General features: G+C 32.7%; 1 protein-coding gene and 1 long non-coding RNA gene across 2 annotated transcripts; both read left to right on the top strand.

Annotated features, from left to right (window-relative positions):
* Positions 1-1,110: 1,110 nt before the first annotated feature.
* LOC111505643 (erythroid differentiation-related factor 1) lies at positions 1,111-18,197 on the top strand. Its single transcript, XM_023160485.2, has 9 exons — positions 1,111-1,468; positions 2,588-3,102; positions 3,235-3,566; positions 3,624-4,076; positions 5,761-6,322; positions 8,772-9,045; positions 11,948-12,311; positions 16,445-16,757; positions 17,681-18,197. The coding sequence occupies exons 1-9, from the start codon at positions 1,266-1,268 to the stop codon at positions 18,082-18,084; spliced, it is 3,420 nt and encodes a 1,139-aa protein (XP_023016253.2). The 5' UTR covers positions 1,111-1,265; the 3' UTR covers positions 18,085-18,197.
* On the top strand, positions 9,083-10,250 carry LOC141485715 (uncharacterized). The gene is made up of 2 exons (XR_012467373.1): positions 9,083-10,033; positions 10,094-10,250. It is a non-coding gene; the product is annotated as an uncharacterized lncRNA (long non-coding RNA).
* Positions 18,198-20,036: the final 1,839 nt, after the last annotated feature.

Below are 20,036 nucleotides of genomic sequence, written 5' to 3'. Positions count from 1 at the left end.
CCCATAGGATTTTTGATGGTTTGGTCAAAAAACTCGAAAAGTGGGTGCCCTATGATTTGAATCATCGACAGAAATTGTAACATTTCGAAGACTGTTCTTCTTTGCTTTTGCGCAACCGAAACGATTCTTTATTGGATCGGATCGTCACGTGTGATGAAAAGTAGATAATCTACAACATAACACGTTCAGGACAGTGGTTTGGACACTAATAAGGCACCCAGGCACTTCAATCATTGATGTTGCGTAAATGATGAACTATCTTCATGTCCTCACTTGAAATAAACATTTTCAAACATAAAAATTACATCAGTAACACGAATTATGAAATTTTCATTTTTGCAAAAGTTAATCTCAAAGCAAAATATCTCTACAGATATGGATATTTATTTGTTACAGTAATAATTGTTTTATTTCTATAATGAAATATTAAAAATTATATTTTCATAGTTTACAATCGAAAGGAAACCCCTTTTCACGTGGCCGTTGACAATTTACTTTGAGTAAATGAGAGCGATGGATTATTCACTGGTTACCACGAAGACTTAATTTTGGGAGATATAAGTCATTTTTTCAATGTTGTTTCAGAGCAAACTACTCCGGACTCCAGTCCAATAAGATAGGAAATGTTTAATCTATTCAATGGGAAATCGATGGTCTCTCTCTCTCTCTCAAGATGCGTAGAATATCCTTGGTGTGATCATTTGTATTCCTTCCCAATGTGAAATATCTTGTCTAATAAAACCTTTCGACCTACGGCACCTACGGCAATAATGAAAAGATCCAATAAATTTCAACATTTCATTCACAGAGGTGCTGAGTACAACTTAAGTAACGCAGCCTGACAATGTCAAATTGACACTTCAATGTTCAATATTGTCTACATTTGGAAATAAAACGATATTAGATGAAAGTTTTTTTAAGATCTAATACGCGCTACAGATTGCGATTGGTGCACCATCTATTAACATTTGTACAAAGTTAAGACAATCTCATTTCTCGCCTCGAGAGTTATTTGAGAAAATAAAAGCTGATGTTCCCACGGTTTCTATTCTGTAGTTTCCATGCATCAATATATACATAAACAGTACTTCCAGAATCTTCTTTTATTTTTCTAGAACTGTCAAAGATTTTTAGGTTAGTAACAAGGTTTTGAGTTGTGCAGATTTTTATTGTGGTGAAATTGTATGTATACAAAGACACGATTATTGCTATAAATACTTTTATCACCAAAGTTGAGTAAATGAGATCTCAAATAATTCGTCACAATGGATGAAAATAAAAACGATGTCATAGAAAGTGAAGTAATAAAGTCAACAGCTATTGTGAAGTATTCTTTGCCCAAACCAGCTCAATTCATGAAATTACAATGTAATACTGATTTGAATATGCCCCCTTCGAATTGGCTGAGTAGCTCTGCAGACTCTTATGGTTTGCAGCAAGTTCTTTCTCATCACAAAGGATTCTCTAGGTGAGTAGATAGTTATTGTATGAAGTTATTTAGGAATTGATGTAACATCGTAATTTTGCTTGATTTTTGATGGCAACATTCATATATTCACTCTTAATCAGCACGAACGCTTTCAACAATCAGTAACATTCAAAATTTACATTAAGGTATTATAAGGATACAAGTTAGTAATATAAATATATTTGTTAAATAATTGAGTATAGGTAATTTTGATTTTCAAATGTAGCATGCTTACTTATTAGTGGCAAATAATGCTACACTATATCACTAATATTGCATATAATATTTAATATCTTCAGTACACTTATTTTTGAATATATGTACACTGTTTTTATTTTCTTCAATTCCTAGGATTAGTCCTTCATTAAATAATGTTTCAATTTTCAAACTAGGATGCTAGAAATTCAAACTCATTTGATTTTTTTCTTTCAGTACTATGCTAATATAGTGCCAATATTTTTTAGTGGGTCTGTGAAATAAATTTTTGTATAACTTGTTTTTTTTTATTGGATTTGAAAATGAAAATCAACATGTTATAGTGGATTATGTGTCTGACATCAACATTGAAGTACATATTCAACATTTCTTTAATAGGGTTGGTTTTGTTACCATTCAGTATTGTCTTCGTAGTTCAATTTTGTAGTTTTTGGAAAATATTAAATTGATCACCAATCAGAAACAACAGAATTGTACTGCAAAAATCAAAATGTAATGTAACTTTTCTTAATATAGTCATGAAAGTAACCATATTTTATTCTGGATGTAAAATAATTCTCATATAGTCATACCCTGTTTGCAACTGTTCAATTTTCACATTTATTTTCATGGTTTTTGTTTTTTTCGTATATAAAGTTGGATTTCATTACATTTAAGGTCAATACCCTGTTTTAATAGTAATAAATTCCCTCCAACTTGAAACTTGAGCGTGAATCCAATTAATATTTGAAAAAAATGGTTGGGAAGTTGTATTTCATCTGTGCAATTTTCTAACAAAAAATTTTAGAGCTTACATTATATGCGTTGGATTCATTTTGTAGAAAGTTCTGAGAATTTTGAAGCGTAAGATTAACCTGAACTATTATTACAAGCACGTACTTATCCATGCCTGTGTCAGTACAGTTTCAGAATGGCTCAGATGTTTCCGGATTGTGTGGGAGAAGTGGACGTAGTATCAGATGCAGAAAACATAAAGAAGCTTCTCAAAATTCCATATCACAAAGGTCACGTCAGTATGATGGTTCATAGGATAGAAAACACTCTGCTTATAGATGATTTTGATATATACAAACACCTTCTTAGAACTTCCAAAACTGAATGGGAATGGTTACGCAAGTTTTTCTTCGAAAACATCAATAGAGCAACTTGTGAAGAGGAAAAGCACTTATATTTCAAGAGCCGTAGAAGAGAAGCTCTGAAGGAAAGAAGTTTGGTGTCCAAGTTTTTGTACCATAGTTTGGTTCCAACTGATGCTAAAGAAACAAATGATTTGGTTGAGAGTACTAGTTGTCATCCTGCCCAAGACCCCATTTTACCTGAACCGTCCCCATCTACAGAGTGCCCGGATTCATCAACACCAGATCACAAGTACAATAGAAATGTTGTTTGGACATTTGAAGATATAGATATGTTACTAGGTAGGTTTAAATTAGTAAATCAATATTCTATACAATAAAATCACACTTACAAAATGAAGTCAAATCATTCATTAAAATATATCATCAGGCATTAGTGGACACCATATTCTATGTAATAATGCCTTTCTTCAGGTACTGACATGCCTATATTTGGTGGAGGCACTCATCCTTGCATTTCTCTGCGTTTGAGAGACATGAGTAAACCGATAAATGTGCTGACTGGAATTGACTACTGGCTTGATAACCTTATGTCCAACGTTCCTGAAGTTGTGATGTGCTACCATCTGAACGGCATTGTGCAGAAATACGAACTAGTCAAAACGGAAGATTTACCAAGGATGGGAGACTCGAAATTTTCACCTAAACTGATAAGGGATGTAGCGCAGAGCATTTTGAGTTTTTTGAAGTCCAATGCCACAAAAGCTGGACATACTTATTGGCTGTTCAAAGGGAAAGACGAAGAGGTAAGAACAAATGTTTATAAATCTCTGGAGCCACTTTGATTTGTGATATTTTTTAAGGTTGTTAAACTTTATGACCTCACGAGTTTGTGTTCAGAAACTGACGTGGAGAAGGGGCAAAATCCTTTCACCATACCTGTTGCAATGTTACTATACAGGGTAGCAAGGAATATGAAACACTCGATTGACAGGCAACAACCTGGTACTATTCGTATGTTGCTGAAAAATTGCATTAAGCTTTTGCCTCACGAAAAGTATCCAGAAATTGTTACTTCTTCACTATACATGCTCGCTGATCTTTATGTTCCTGCAAATACAAATCCAGAAAATCCTGGGCTAGAAGAGAATGATCAAGACGAGGAGAGTTTCTTTGATGATGAGTTGTCTGATGATGAAGATGAAGAGGAAGCTATGAAAGTTCTTGTACTAGATAATAGCAGGGTAGAACATTTCAAAAATTACTACAAAACGCCTGCTCCGATTACAGGAGGTGTGGTGGAAAAGTGTTCTTCAGTAAGTTTTCTAGAGTGTCATACGATATATAAAATTTTTGCATTGTATTATAGATAGCTTCCATACGTTTAAGGCTTTCACGGCCGAGGTTTTCAGTGTCACCATTTTTCAGTGTCACCATTTTTCAGTTTTGAAAACCGTCAATTTTTTTGAATTTCTTTGGCGAATGTTGTTGACAATTTACCTTATCCAGGCACAGGTATTAGCACACCATTCTACCTGTGTCAGTGTGACCATTCTTTATGCAATTTACCTAATCCAGGTACAGGTATTAGCACACGGAACTACATGAACAGATATTACGAAATTTACCTAATCCAGGCACACCAAACTACCTGAGTCAACATTACCATACTCTACGCAATTTACCTAATCCAGGTAAAGGTATTAGCACACGAAACTACCTGAGTCAACATTACCATACTTTACGCAATTTACCTAATCCAGCTAAAGGTATTAGCACACGAAACTACCTGAGTCACCATGAACAGACATTACAAAATCTACCTAATTCAAGTACAGGTATTAGCACACCAAATTACCTGAGTCAACATGAACAAACTTTACGCAATTTACCTAATCCAGGTACAGGTATTAGCACACTATACTACCTGAGTCAACATGAATAGATTTTATGCAATTTACCTATTCCAGATTTTAACATGAACGCTACTTACCTATTCCAGATGCAAGTATTAACACACCATACTACCTGAGTCAACATGAACAAACTTTACGCCATTTACTTTATCCAGGTACAGGTATTAGCACACCAAACTACCTCAGTCAACATGAACAGACTTTACGCAATTTACCTCATCCTGGTACAGGTATTAGCACAACATACTACCTGAGTCAACATGAACATATTTTACGCAATTTACCCAATCCAGGTACAGGTATTAGCACACCAAACTACCTGAGTCAACATTAATTTACGCAGTTTACCTAATCCAGAAACAAGTATTAGTACACCATACTACCTGAATCAATGTGAACAAACTTTACGCAATTTACCTAATCCATATAGAGGTATAAGCACACCAAATTACCTGAGTCAGTATGAACATACTTTATGCAATTTACCTAATCCAGGTAGAGGTATTAGCACACCAAACTACCTGAGTCAACATGAACAAACTTTACGCAATTTACCTAATCCAGGTAGAGGTACTAACACACCAAATTACCTGAGTCAAAATGAACAAACTCTACGCAATTTACCTAATCCAGGTACAGGTATTAGCACATCAAACTACTTGAGTCAACGTGAACAGACTATACGTAATTTACCTAATCCAGTTAGAGGTATTAGCACACCAAACTACCTGAGTCAACATGAACAAACTTTATGCAATTTACCAAATCCAGGTACATTAGCACACCAAACTACCTGAGACTATTACCCAGCCATAATATCCAGTCATCGGAGATAACTCAATATGTATAAACTTCTGAAGAAGGTAGCCACTTGCGCCAGCGAAACGTCAGGAAGAAATTCCAAAAATCGACGAAAAATAGTGACACTTCCATAATTTACTTTTGTCAGCACGATACCCTTCCATATTTATATCAGAACCATTGTACACACATTGTTGCTTAGGATGACCCTTAAAATTTAAGCGGCTAGAATAGTTTTAACTAGCTATTCATTGAAAAATTTCTTATACTCTTCCTTATACAGGCCATTCATCATGTGGCTGCTGGCTTGAATTGCCTCAAATTCTTTCCGGAACAACCATCCAACACTGAGATCAATCGTAATGAAGAGGAAGAGATAAAAATGGCCAAACCTTTCGAGCCTATACCTATGCCTTACTCAAAACTTCAAGACGAAAAACCTGTTCAAGAAACCAATAGGAAAAACAAAAGGAAAGATCGCAAGAAGAAATCCGAAGAAAAACCTACGATAGACAAAAATCAAGAGAAGCTCAGCAACGCACTTCTGCCAAAGAACTTGCACGAAGCGCAACCACTGCCTACGTGGAACGAAAAGGTTTCAGGTGACATATCGTGGAAGGATCACCTGAAGACCCTTCTCTATGAAAAAGCGGTGCTTGTGTACGCCACCTTGTCCGAGTATCACTTTGTTAAACGTAATTATGGAACGAGTTTGCGGTATATAGGACTTCTGACTAGGTGTCAGTTGGTGATGAACAAGTTGCAGTACACTTCTGCTGCTCTTCGTGAGAACTGTCTATTGGGTAGGGCTGGAGATTGCTGCATTATGATGATACAAACATGGGGTAAGTAAAATAAAATATAAATGGCTATAGCACGGTTTCATAACTTGCAGTGTTTTGTTCAATGTGGAGATCGTCTAATCTTAATAACCTAGATAAAAAAGTGTTTTTATTTAAATATTTGATTTTATTTATTGAGTATATAATATATGAAGGAAATATTCACTTCAACAGCTAATCGTTCAACAACGTATTTTCGTAACTAACAACAAACATGACAGTTCCTAATACTTATATCTAGTTGTCATCAAAAGTATAATAATATAATATACAGGGCTATTCAAATTCGTTTCTGTACATGGGGATCTCGTAAACAATAAGAGATAGAAATCGAATATAGCTCTTTTGGTTCTGGAGATATACAGGAAAAACAAAAAAAAATTCCAAATTATTTTTTTGCCTATATCTTCTTCATTGGCAGACATATTGAAAAATCTGTCCACATTTTGCTATTGGCACATGATGTGGGCTCTCAGAATATATCCATGAATCTTTTATACAGGGTGTCATCTGACTTGGGCCACCCCCATCTTTGAATTTTTAAATACGGACCTGTATTTTTTGTTATAGTTTTTGGATCGTAGACGTTCACTTCATACTGAGAAATTAAATTCAATTTTATATTTCGGGATTTTTCGGTAATATTCGATTATAATTGTGTGAATTATAACCTTTCAAATTACGGCCCTGGAAATTGGTTGACTGAGTTGAATAAAAACATAATAGCAACTTTCACGTCTCCCTATGTATCGCAGAGTTTTTCGAGAGTTTTTTTTTTTCATTTTTAGGTACCTATTCATATTTTTTCCATTGCTCTGAGCGTTTTCTACAGTGAACTTCGAATAAGACAACCTTTTATGATTATCTGAAACATATCTACAACAAAAATATATTATAAGTGTTTTGATGAGCAGAAAAAAATGGTAGCAATAATAACATCCAAAACGAACACTATAATTATAATGAAAACTGAAATGAAGTAAGTAATTTATATACACCAAAAAATTAATTGTGCAATAAATGTTTGAATTGGGGTCCTTCCATTTCGAGACAAATAATGGGACAATAAGATGGTCTGAAAGATCACCAGATCTTAGTATTTTCTATGGGGGACATTGAAAAATAGGACTTACGATGGCAGAGATATAGAAAATGTGGAAGACTCGTGATTGAGGATTTTGAATGACTTCGCAACAATGCAGCAAATAAGTGTATTAAGGGCAATAAATAATATGAAAAACCGAGTTTAAAAATGTCTCGAAATGGAAGGACTCCAATTCGAACATTTATTGTGCCAATAATTTTTTTGGATACCTATATAAATTACTTCTTTTCAATTTTCATTACAAGTATAGTGTTCGTTTCGGATGTTATTATTGCTATCATTTCTTTTTTGCTTATTAAAACACATATAATATATTTTTGATGTAGATATATTTCAAATAATCATAAAAGCTTTTCTTATTCGAAGTTCATTGTAGAAAACGCTCAGAACAATGGAAAAATATTAATAGGTACCTAAAAATGAAAAAAAAACTGTCGAAAAACTTTACGATACATAGGGAGATGTGAAAGTTGCTATTATTTTTTTTTTATTCACTCAACCAATTTCCAGGGCCGAAATTTAAAAGGGAATGAATTAATTCACACAATTATAATCGAGTATTACCGAAAAATCCTGAAATATAAAATTGAATTTGATTTCTCAGTATGGAGTGAACGTCTACAGTCCAAAAACTACAACAAAAAATACAGATCCGAATTTAAAAATTCTAAGATGGGGGTGGCCCAAGTCAGATGACACCCTGTATAAAAGATTCATGGATATATTCTGAGAGCCCACATCAAGTGCCAATAGCAAAATGTGGACAGATTTTCAATATGTCTGCGAATAAAGAAGATATAGGCAAAAAAATAACTTGGGATTTTTTGGTTTTTCCTGTATATCTCAAGAACCAAAAGAGCTATATTCGATTTTTTTACATCATTGAATAGGTCTCTGAAATACACAACTTTGCCACAATTTAACCGACACTCTATCTCTTACCGTTTACGAGATCCCCATGTACAGAAACGAATTTGAATAGCCCTGTATAACATCTCTCCGTTCAAGTTCAATTATTTATATAATTCGAAGTCTTTAAATTTTGATGGTATTCTAATCATTCTATTAGATTTTAGATAGTTGGCCGTCATCTGCATCTACCCCATAGTCCCTAGGAGATGAATGAACTCCCTTTATTTTACCTCTCTCCCAAATTTCTCCTTGTCTGTAATACACATTATCCCTTCAATTAAAGGCAGTAGGTCTTTTGCTCCTCTATTGTAATAGAATTTTTGTTTTTCATGTGCTAATATTCTCTTTTCTTGAATCCCTTTACTTGATAATTATTTAATTAAGGGATTTAAATATGAATTCAACTTCTTTCTCTCATCAATGATTATTTTGCAGTTGAATCCGAAAACTACAACATCCAACTCCACAACAACTCCGAAGAAGACTTTAAAATGATGGAGCAACTCGAGCAAGATGAACGCTTCTATGGAATCAGTATTGGCGAAAATCATATGAGATGCGTATTCATCTATGATATTCGTACCATCGAACAGATGCTTCTCAAAAGTATCGAGTGTTATGAAGCAGCTCTCAAGTTGTCGGAAACTGACAGTATACTGCGAAGATTGGGTAACAGCTTGAATGAAGTTGCCTCTTACTACCTCAACAGGTATGTCACAAGTTCCAAACCTAGAGTTACAATTTTATTTCTCTCATTAAAATGTGTACAATTTTTTTACAAAATACCGTGTGCAACGACAAGCAAAATATTATTGAAATGAAATGCTTTATTCGAATAGGATACATCCTAATATACAACAATGATAATAATGTTAACATTAATATACATATACACACAATAATAGAAAAAAAGATCTACTGATATTTGTTAATAAGTAGTCTTACCTACGATAATTGAAAATACAGAAAAAAATAATAATACATAATAATTTGGTATCACCTTAATAGTCTCTTAAATGGTCTAATAGATTTCTTTTGGACCGAATAAGACTTTACATTTTCAGGCAGACTATTATACTTAATAATACTTAAGAGATTTGAATGATATAATTGGGTCATTAGATAATAAATGTAGTATCCATGAAATCTTGAATTCTAAAATGTTAAAGCAAGTATTTGAAACAGCTGGTCATGCAATCCTCAATTTAATCAATACATCGCTCCAGAATGGTCAATTGCCCGAATTATTAAAAATAAGTACCATTATACCCATACCTAAAGTTACAAACACTATAAAAGCAAGTGAATTTAGACCTATTAATACCTTACCGTCAATAAAGTTTTAGAAATAGCAATAAATAATCAACTATTAAAGTTTATTGACAAAAATCAAATCATGTTTATCAATCAATCTGGTTTTCGAAAAAAACATTCTTGTGAAACAGCACTACAGTTATCATTAACTAAATTTACTAATGAAACAGATAAAGGTAAATATGTTGTAGCTGTCTTTTTAGATTTCAAAAGGGCCTTTGAAACGATTGATAGAAGTATTTTGCTTCAGAAGCTGAGAAGATATGAGCTTGAGGGGATGGTTTATGAATGGATAAGTAATTATTTATCAAATAGGAAACAGAGAGTATGTGTGAACGATTATTTTTCATCATATATAACAAATCACACAGGAGTGCCACAAGGTATAGTGCTTGGTCCCCTATTATCCATTCTGTGTCTGAATGATATTCAATTATTTACAGACTGTGAGTTCATCAACTTATTTGCAGATGATACCTTATTGGCCTGTACTGGAGTAAATTTAGAAGAAACTGTTGGCAGAATGAATACAGTTCTAGAGAAAGTAGAAAAATATCTGAAAACCAATAAAATGAAACTCAACATTAAAAAAAACAAAAATAATTACTACTAAATTCAAATATAATCAAATAAATACAAACAACATAAATATAAACATAGAAAATGAACGTATAGAAATAGTGACATCAGTGAAGTATTTGGGATTTCAACTTGATAATTACTTATCATTCGATGACCACTTCAAATATATTGAAAAAAAGATTGCAAAAAAATTATATTTCTTCTCAAGAATCGCCAATAACTTATCAACAGATACAAAAATTATGGTATATAAATCATTAATCCAACCCCATTTTGACTACTGTGCATCTATTTTATTCTCTTTTAATTTGAACAAAGTGCAACAAATACAAAAACTACAAAATCGAGGAATGAGAATAATTTTGAAATGTAATAGGTATACACCAATTTCTACCATGCCAACTGCTCTACAATGGCTCTCAGTATCCAAAAGATTATTCTATTGTTCCACGATTTTCATTTATAAAATATTATATAAAATGACCCCACCATACTTGCTATCATTAATAACTTTCAATAAGGACATTCATCATCATTCTACTAGGCACAACAGTCACATTCATATAAATAGAACAAATACAAGAAATAGTATGAGCAGTTTATTCTTCAAAGGTTTTGTCCAATTCAATGATTCACCTGATTCAATTAAATCTACTCTATCATTAAAGATATTCAAGAGCGAACTGTTAAAATATATTTATGATGGAAATTGAAAAATTCCTTTTTGTAATAGGGAATCTTAATTCAATAAATAAATTCAAAATTCAAATAAATCCTTTGAAAATTAATGTGTTGAACGTTTTTGTTTGATTATTTACATACAAACTATTTCTTATTTTAGTATTATACTGATGGATTTGATAATTAAAAATTACAAATTTGTCAAAATATGTAAGCCTACTTTCTATAGATAACCATTCTAGAGTATTTAACGTTAAAGATATATGGATACTCTTGTCACATCTCAAAATAATCCTCATTGCGCGATTCTGTAGTTTTTGTAGTGTTCTCATTTTATTTAAATCACTTGTGTATAGAAGAGTGGGACAATATTCGAAATGTGGTTATATAATGGTCTTATATACAGTTATCCGTGATTGCATAGTTAAGTGTTGGGACACTCTTGTGAAAAAATATAATTTCTTCAAATTTTTTTTTGTATATAAGTGAAATGGTTATTCATTGATAGATGAATAGTAAAATAGTAAAAAGGACATAGTAGTTGAAAAGATTAAAGTATATCACAGATGAAACACGGTTCTTTAAATTAAATAAGCAGGCGAGAGATGTTATTTCTTGAAAATAAAAATTGATATATTATGAGAACCTTTCGTCGAGGTGTCTAACTTATTAAATGTTTCGTACCAAGACTTTCACACTGCAGTGGTGTCTCGTAAACCTTAATGTGTTGTCTTGGTTCGAATTGTACTTCTCTGCAGATCGTATCATTGAACTGGGTGAAATCTGAAAAAAATATAGTGAATTCTGTAGCTCCTCAAGGTTCAGTTTTGGGTCCTGTTTTTTTCCTGATACATCAACGACTTTATCATCAGCGGTGAAATTGCCATGTTTGCATAACCATAACCTTCCGGGATTTTAGTTGTTTCTGCAAGTACCAAAACACTGGTTTTTATTAGAAAATTTGTATGCAACATTGCTTTTTTTTCAAGAATCCTTGTAACTTCAAAAATAAGACTTTCAGTATCATGTTTCAGAGCCAAGACTGAAAAATCAGCGAAAGACATAATTCTCACCTGCAAAAAAGCAGAACCTTATCTCGTTCGCGGGCTGGAAATATTCGAAAGAGTTAAGGATGAAGCGAACACAGCTCTTCTGTACACAAATACAGGGCATCTACATAGGTTGTTAGCTCATGCTCACACCCCAGATGAAAGAGGTGAGATAACGTCACAGGAGAAGTTGCACTACAATAAAGCCTTTGTCAATTATAAAAAAGCGTTGCAAGTTTTGGGCGAGAGACAGCACTGTCCCGGTATTTGGGATGCCGTGAAGTGGGAACTTTCAACAGCGTTGTTCAACATGGGCACCATATTGCATGAGAATCCTTCCTCGTACTTGGTGAGTATTGAAATCGTAATTTCTTGAGAATAACGAATGACGGACCATCATTGATTCATATTTTCAGTTCTTTGAAAAAGGTAATTTTGATTGGAAATGCTGCAAGCCAATGAAGATTGCAATAATTTTTTCAGCTAGTGGTTATGGCATTCTGCATACAAATTGAGTATTCCTTTATGCTTCTTGGTCAACCTCACATTTAGTTTTAAAAGTACCAGGAAAATTTATAGTGAAAGATTCTATATAAATCAGTTCGAAAGCTACCACAAAATTGTACATAGGGTGTTGATTTTTCAGTGGGCTCGTCAAACAATATCAGTTTAGATGAAATTTATTCATCAATTGGTGAAGTCAAATCGAATTTATTTTCAATATAATATACAATTTGTTGTTGAAACAGCCTCGTGTCACTTGCTTAATTATATTTATAAAGAGATTGACAGCAACAAATATGTCCTATCATTATTTTTCGACTTGTCAAAAGCCTTTGATACAGTGTGTATTGAAACTTTAATAGATAAATTGGCGCCTCTAGGACTTCCAGCCAGTATAATAAAGTGGATACAATCATATATGACAGATAGAACCATGATAGTGAGATGCAATAATTCAATTTCACACAGTCAGGCTGTGAAACTTGGGGTACCACAGGGTTCAGTTCTTGGGCCACTGTTGTTTCTTCTTTATGTAAATGATCTTCCACAATATTTAGAAAACGTTCATGTTACCATGTTTGCCGACGACACAACGATAACAATATCCGATCAGGATGCAGAACAGCTTGCAGTTAAACTGGAAATGGTTGTAAATCAATTTTCATCCTGGTGTCAGAGAAATAAGTTAATTCTAAACACGTCCAAATCGGTAATAGTCAAATTTTTTCACCGAAAATTGTTACCCAACGAACTTTTTGTAATTGACGACATCCAACCCTCCATGGAAACTAAATTTTTAGGCACTCATTTAGATGAGAGTATAAATTGGAGTAGACACATTGAAAGTGTATGTTCAAAACTAAATAAAGCCTATTTCGCTATTAAACAAATGAAATCAACCTTGAATACAGCAGGCTTGCTAAGCATTTACTATGCTATGGCATATGCACATATTAATATGAATATATTGGCATGGGGTCGAGCAAGAGAATTCTTGAGAGTGTTTGTTTCCCAAAAGCGTTTAGTAAGACTGATTTTTAACTTGAATTATCAAGACAGTTGTCGATCTATCTTTAAAGAAAATAAAATTCTTACGGTGCCTGCTGTGTACATTTTTCGATGTATTATCTTTGCCAAACAGAATATAGATAGTTATTCGTGTAATTCTGAGAAACATGAATATAACACCAGACACTGCAACTTATTGAAAATTCCTAAACATAGAACGACATTCTATGAGAGGTCTCCGGATTACAATGCAATCATATATTACAATAAACTACCAGAATCACTCAAACGGACTGGAAGTAACATCATATTTCAAAAGAAAGTTAAAGACTTGCTATTAGAGAAATGCTACTATAGTTTCCAAGAATTTTTAGACGATAATTTCTGAAAAATAAAATATGAACTAGATCTGTATACGTTTTTATATATTTCAATTGTGTATGTGTTTATATGTATGTATAAATTTATTTCTTTCTTTTTTTTTCTTTTTAGTGACGTCTTGTATAAATATTAACATTTTTAAATTTATACCTAGTATTAATTCTGATTATTGATTGACTTACCATATATACACTATGTATCGTGAATGGTGAATAAAATATTATTATTATTATTATTATTATTATTATTAACATAGTTATTAAATTTCAATTATCTTCAATGAGTAACTTTCACCTAAGCATTTGATGCCTGTATTGTGTTAATCAATCAATCAACCAATATATGCTTAGAAGATTAGTATCTTCAATTGGATATAGGAATAAAATACTTTGTCTACTTAATGTATTGATATTAATAAGACCAAGGTTTCGGTTTTTACACCATTCTCAAGTGTTCTAGCACACCTGACCCAAATAGAACTATTGGCGTATATATATCCGAGAGTAGGTAATAAGAAATATACCTACGTTCATTAATACCAACTGCATAAACTTCAAACTGTGATTAATTGCATTGTCATCTTTATAAATTCAAAAGTGGAGACCCACACAAATCTGTTTGTTCGTTAAGGGTTTTATATTTTGAGTTTTTAATTGAATTATTGATTTCCATGGCTTCTAACAAATTCATTTTCCTTCCTTTACTAGATGTATGTAAGATTTTGAGGTTTTCCTTACTTATTTTGTGGTTTGTTTCTTGTAGATGTTCATACATAGAAGATTTTTTGTCTACACCGATGTGTTCTCGAAGTCTTACTTCGAAATTTCTGCCGGTCTGGCCTGTATATGCTGCAGAGCATTCACTACATTCTATTCTATATATGCCAGATTTCTTCATTCTGTCACGTCTAAGTTTCGCATTAAATATTATTTTGCCTAAATTATTATTACTTATGAAAGATGTTATTATGTTGAATTTGGAAAAGTAATTTTGAATATTTACTGAAAGTTTACCTGAGTAATTAATGCTGCTATATCTGTATGTATTATGTTGTTTGATGTGTGGGTACAGTTCTCCCATAATAGTTTTATGGGTTTTACCTGAAATAATCTTTTCAATTAAGGACACAGGCACCTGTTTATTGACTGCTATTTGTTTGATGACTTTCAATTCATTCTGAAAATTCTCTTCAGGTAAAGGGATTGTGAATGCTCTGTGTATCATGGACCTAAAAGCTGCTAATTTATGTGAGGTTGGACTGAGAGAGTCGAAGGGATCGTACAATCTGTGAATGTATTCTTTCGATAGATATTAAATTGAAAACCATTATTAATTTTTAAAATATTCAAATCCAAGAAATTAAGTTCATTGTTTTGTAATAGTTGCTGTGTCAACTATTAAGGAAGTTCAACAATTGGCTAATTTGTCTGTTAGAACCATCAAAGCAGACAAAATAACAGACAAATGCCTAGGAATTTACTTTGTTTTCTATGTAGTGGGTATCCAAATCTAAATCGTCTAGTATACATTTGAAAGTAACTAGTTTTGTTTTGTTTAGGTTGAAGTGCAAGGCGTTCGCGTTACATTACTTGTTCAGATAAGAGTTCTATATGTATACATTTAATGGAAACAATATGATAGTCCCAAAACAATAGGTTATAGTAATATAATTACCAAAAATAAAATTTAAAACTCATAAAACAAAAAGAAGTAAATATAAGTTGGGTATATGCTTGTCTAGGAAAAGATACAGGTGGTTTAGGAACTGTCATTCAATTGCAGGCCATTCATTTCTTTTTTCAGTATATGTCAATTTTTCTTGTGTTTATTTCATAAAACTCCATTTTATGTGTTGAAATTTGATGAAATAGTTAAAACAGCAACACACACGTACCCTTTAACAAGGTCTGAAAAACCAAAATACATAAAAATCTCAGATAACAATTTAAGCCTCACAAAACAAATTCAGATGATGCCATCATGAAATAAACATCAAGTTTGATTACATTCATTCTTCAAATTGAAAATATTTCTATATTTGTGGAAACAAGCTTAAATTATTCCGCCTTTGAGTCTGGTAATAAATCTCATACTGATAATTATCGTCCCATCTGTTGTAGTCGACAACAGTACACTTTTTATAATGGCCATCCTTCCACTCCATATGCCTCAACTTCTGGTATCTCTCAAGGTTCTAATCTAGGGCCTTCACTTCTTTAATTGATTGTGAATGATTTAGTTGACGATTTAGAATGTTGCTATGTGCAACATTTTTAAAACTTCATCGATTATAAGCAACTTCAAAATAACCTGAATGTGATACATGTTCGGTACTCCGCTAATTATTTTTCACTTGATGTATGCAAATGTGAAATTGTAATGTATACAAAGAAAATAAGTTAATTTAATTTTCATATAATCTGAATGGAACCTCCTGGGGGTTGTCTTTGCTTCTGAACTAAGTTTTTTTGTCACATTGATCTCAAACTTTCAGAGACATCTAGGAAGTATGGTTTTGTAGTGTACAATTGCAGAAATTTAACCAACATTGTGGCTTTGCTGACTTTATATTCCTACTATTTGTTTCAGAATAAATCTGAAGCTGAGAAAGAAGTGATAGAAACTCTACAGAAAGCACTCCAATACTGTGACTTTGATGAAAACAACCCTAAATACCCCCTTTACCAATATCGCGCAGCACTTATACATTACCGAATAGGTTCCCTTTATCACAGTCATATTTGGTCAACGCCAAACGATTCTAGTAATAGAAAGAACATCATTCAGTTGGCGAAAATAAACTATGAGAAAGCAGCGAAATTATATTTCCAGAGTTCAGATCCGGTCAACTACTTCACCACACAAATGCAAAGATTTGCCTTGTCAGAGTACTTGGCTGAAAGTAAGTACTAAGGATAAATAATAATAATAAGAGTAATAAATTTCTTCTTAAAATTTTGTCTATTATTGCTGCAGTGATTGATAAAATCTATTATATTTAGATACATAAAATTATTAATTGAAAAGAACTGGCCGATACCAATGGCCGATAAAATTATTTCTTGTTGTTGTAGCTATGAGAGATGAAAATATCAAAGTTGTACCTATGTTTGAAAAGATACATTGAGCATTTGAATATAAACCATACATAATCAGGATCATTCGTTTTGAATACAGTTCTACTTGCAGTTATTTAAAGTCCATGATATTCTGGTTGATGATCTTTTACTTCAGTACCTTCCACTATACTATTATATGTTTCATAATAGACTGAAAGTTGGCAAAAAAGAATTCTAGATACTTCTTTAGTCAGATGTCTAATACATATCTTGAATATATAGTAGATCTTGCTCAGTTTTTTCGCATTTTCATAATTTTTTTTTCTACCTGTGGCTATGTTTCTTCACCAGCCAATAAAAAGAAATCAAATGCATATACAGTTCAGATTGTTTTAACATAGGTCGTTGATAAAAGTAATGAATAGTAGCGGACCAAGAATACTGCCCTGAGGCACACATATCTTCTTTGAGATTGACTCAGATTTAATTTGTTGAAAACTGTTATTGATTCATACTTCCTATGGCCTTTATTGTTAATGTATTATCTCTAATACTATTCTGATAAAATTAATTGATTGGAATATTGTGATTGCGATCAACAGATCGACCAGAATGTGACTTTTTTGGCCAATCAAGTTGATGATGTTTATGGTAAATAAAAAAATCCGTTATTGTAGATTTTTTTGTTTATATAACTACTATGATTGGCACTGAAAATTGTGCATTTCGAAAGAAATAATTTGCTGATTTGTTTTTTTTTTTATAGCTACCAGTGTTTCTAATACAAAAATAAAACACCTTCAGCATTGTTTGGAGATAGTTCTGGAAATGGAAGAGATGATCAATCTTTTATTGGAGAAGAAAGTGGAGTTTCAAGAAGAAATTGAGCAGACTGAAGATAACGGAGAAGACAACAATACCTTCAAAACGTGTTTCTCTTTATTGAAACTAGTGAAAGTTCGGTTGCAGCATATTCTTAAGCTGTTAGTGAAAATTTGCCTTTCGAAACCGCCTCCTAATAAAGACTGTGAAAAATTATCTGAACTTTATAAAAGTTGTTATAAATTGTCTTTCGAATTGAAGGACAGCATGAAATATTCTGAACTTCTAGAAAGACTGCAAAGTGTTCTGAAAAACATTAAGAAAGAAGTTAGTGCATTTAGTAGTTGAAGTATCACAATTAGTTATTCATTTTGAATATTTTTAAACGACTATGTTTCTTGCTTAACAAACTTTATGATGTTTGTTACATTTTACTGTGATAAATAAACGTTTTTAAACCATGCTTGTTTTTTACTTGGTGTAAAAGTATTTCCTTTATATTCAAATAAATTTACTTAAATAAAACAGCAACACTGGACTACTCCAAATAGTTCAAATTTCTCTTATACTCTGAACATATTTTAGTTCGACAGCCAATATTCATATTGGTACTTTGATTCAACCAAACCTACCAAAATAATTATTTGGTGGTGTGATCTAGAAACTCTCAACTATAAAATAGAAAGATATTCATGGAGTATCTTTGTAAATTTATTTTGGAACCAAAAAAATTGGGACATTTGCCAAGTTTGAACTACCTCATAAAATTAATAAATTTTATCCATTTAGATGATATACAGGGTGTAACTGAATAAGTGTAAAACATTTAAGGAGGTGATTCCTCATCGAAAAAAGATAGGATCTTTCATATAAATAAACTTCATTGGAGCATCCCTTGTTAAGATACAGCCCCTTAAAGGGAGTACATAAAATTTGTATAACAATTTTTTTCACAAGCACTGAAGAAGTTACAATATTGAAATTAACCTGACGTTTTGTACTACCAAAAATACACTTAGCCAGTAATTTATTTAGTTTACCCCATGGTTCTAAGGGGTGGAAAACGCAACCCCTAAAATTTATTTCCAATGTAACTTTTTGTCTTATTATTTGTTTACCATTTAAAAATTTATTTCCGATAACCTGTTTCATTCTAAACAAAAAATGTCTCTTGGGTTTTTGCCCAAAATAAACCAGTTCGCAGCAAAAAATTATTTTACGAACAACTACAGAGATAAATCGTCATAAATGCGAACTGGATTTATTGTTATTTTGTAGTTAGTACCTGCATTAAACGATTAAAGGGTAATAAACAAAACTATTTCATTAATAACAAAACACACAACATGTAGAAATCATAGTAAATGTTCAATATGTCTACCTTCAGACATTACGTATGCGTCTAGACGTAGGCGCATTGAGCCACGTATTCGCTCAAATATTTCTGGAGTCTCTCTGATTACCCTGCACACATCGATGATGCGGTTTCATAAGTCCTCTACATCGCGAACAGGAGTACAATAAACCAAATGCTGTAAATGGCCTCAAATAGAGGAATCGAGAGGATTGAGATCCGGGGATCGAGCGGACCAGTTCTGTGGTCCTCCTCGACCTATCCACTGATTTGCATATGTTTCAGTTAGATGCTGACGTGCTACTTGACTAAAATGGGCGGGAGCCCCATCATACATAAAAAACATATCCCTTCTGACGCCCAAAGGAACTTCCTCCAGCAGTACTGGATGCACTTCTCTTAAAAATTGAACGTGTTCCTCACCATTTAATCGAGGAGGTAGAAAATGAGGCCCAATTAAATCATCCCCAATAACTCCGAGCCACACGATGAGAAAACTGTTCTTGATGGTTAGTTTCGACAATAGCGTGAGGGTGTTCATCAGCCCATATATGTGGTAATTATGGATATGCTACGCACATTGATCCACCCGAATGCATCTTTCAGCAAATACTACTAATACGCATCAACCATATTTGAGTGGCCTGTTAGTCGTAAAACATTATAAAATAGGTTTGTTCTGGTTCTCCGTTTGTACTGTTTCGAATCGACCAAAATCAGTTAGTCAGCTGTCGACTGAAAAGGTTAACGCAACAACATGTTCAGTATTCAGTTGGGTAACTGTTTTCTGACTGTTAGGAACAGTCCAGACAGAGAATCAGAACAGGACTTATATAGAGTCACAGCATATAGAGTTCTGTGACACATCTGTTTTCTATTCTATGACACTTGAGTGAAAATTTTATGTTTGACTTTGTGATGTCAAAATGTCAAATTGAGACATATA

This window comes from Leptinotarsa decemlineata, unplaced genomic scaffold, assembly GCF_025532065.1.
Source record: "Leptinotarsa decemlineata unplaced genomic scaffold, Ldec_3_MD MMD2_tig00026330_RagTag_RagTag, whole genome shotgun sequence".
NCBI classification, from domain to species: Eukaryota; Metazoa; Arthropoda; class Insecta; order Coleoptera; family Chrysomelidae; genus Leptinotarsa; species Leptinotarsa decemlineata.
This window is presented reverse-complemented; position numbering and strand designations above follow the sequence as displayed.

Coding starts and splice junctions, on each gene's coding strand:
- LOC111505643 (XM_023160485.2), top strand. CDS start 1,266: ATGGATGAAAATAAAAACGATGTCATAGAAAGTGAAGTAATAAAGTCA. Junction 9,046..11,947: donor GCCTCTTACTACCTCAACAG/GTATGTCACAAG, acceptor ATCATGTTTCAG/AGCCAAGACTGAAAAATCAG. Junction 12,312..16,444: donor AGAATCCTTCCTCGTACTTG/GTGAGTATTGAA, acceptor TATTTGTTTCAG/AATAAATCTGAAGCTGAGAA.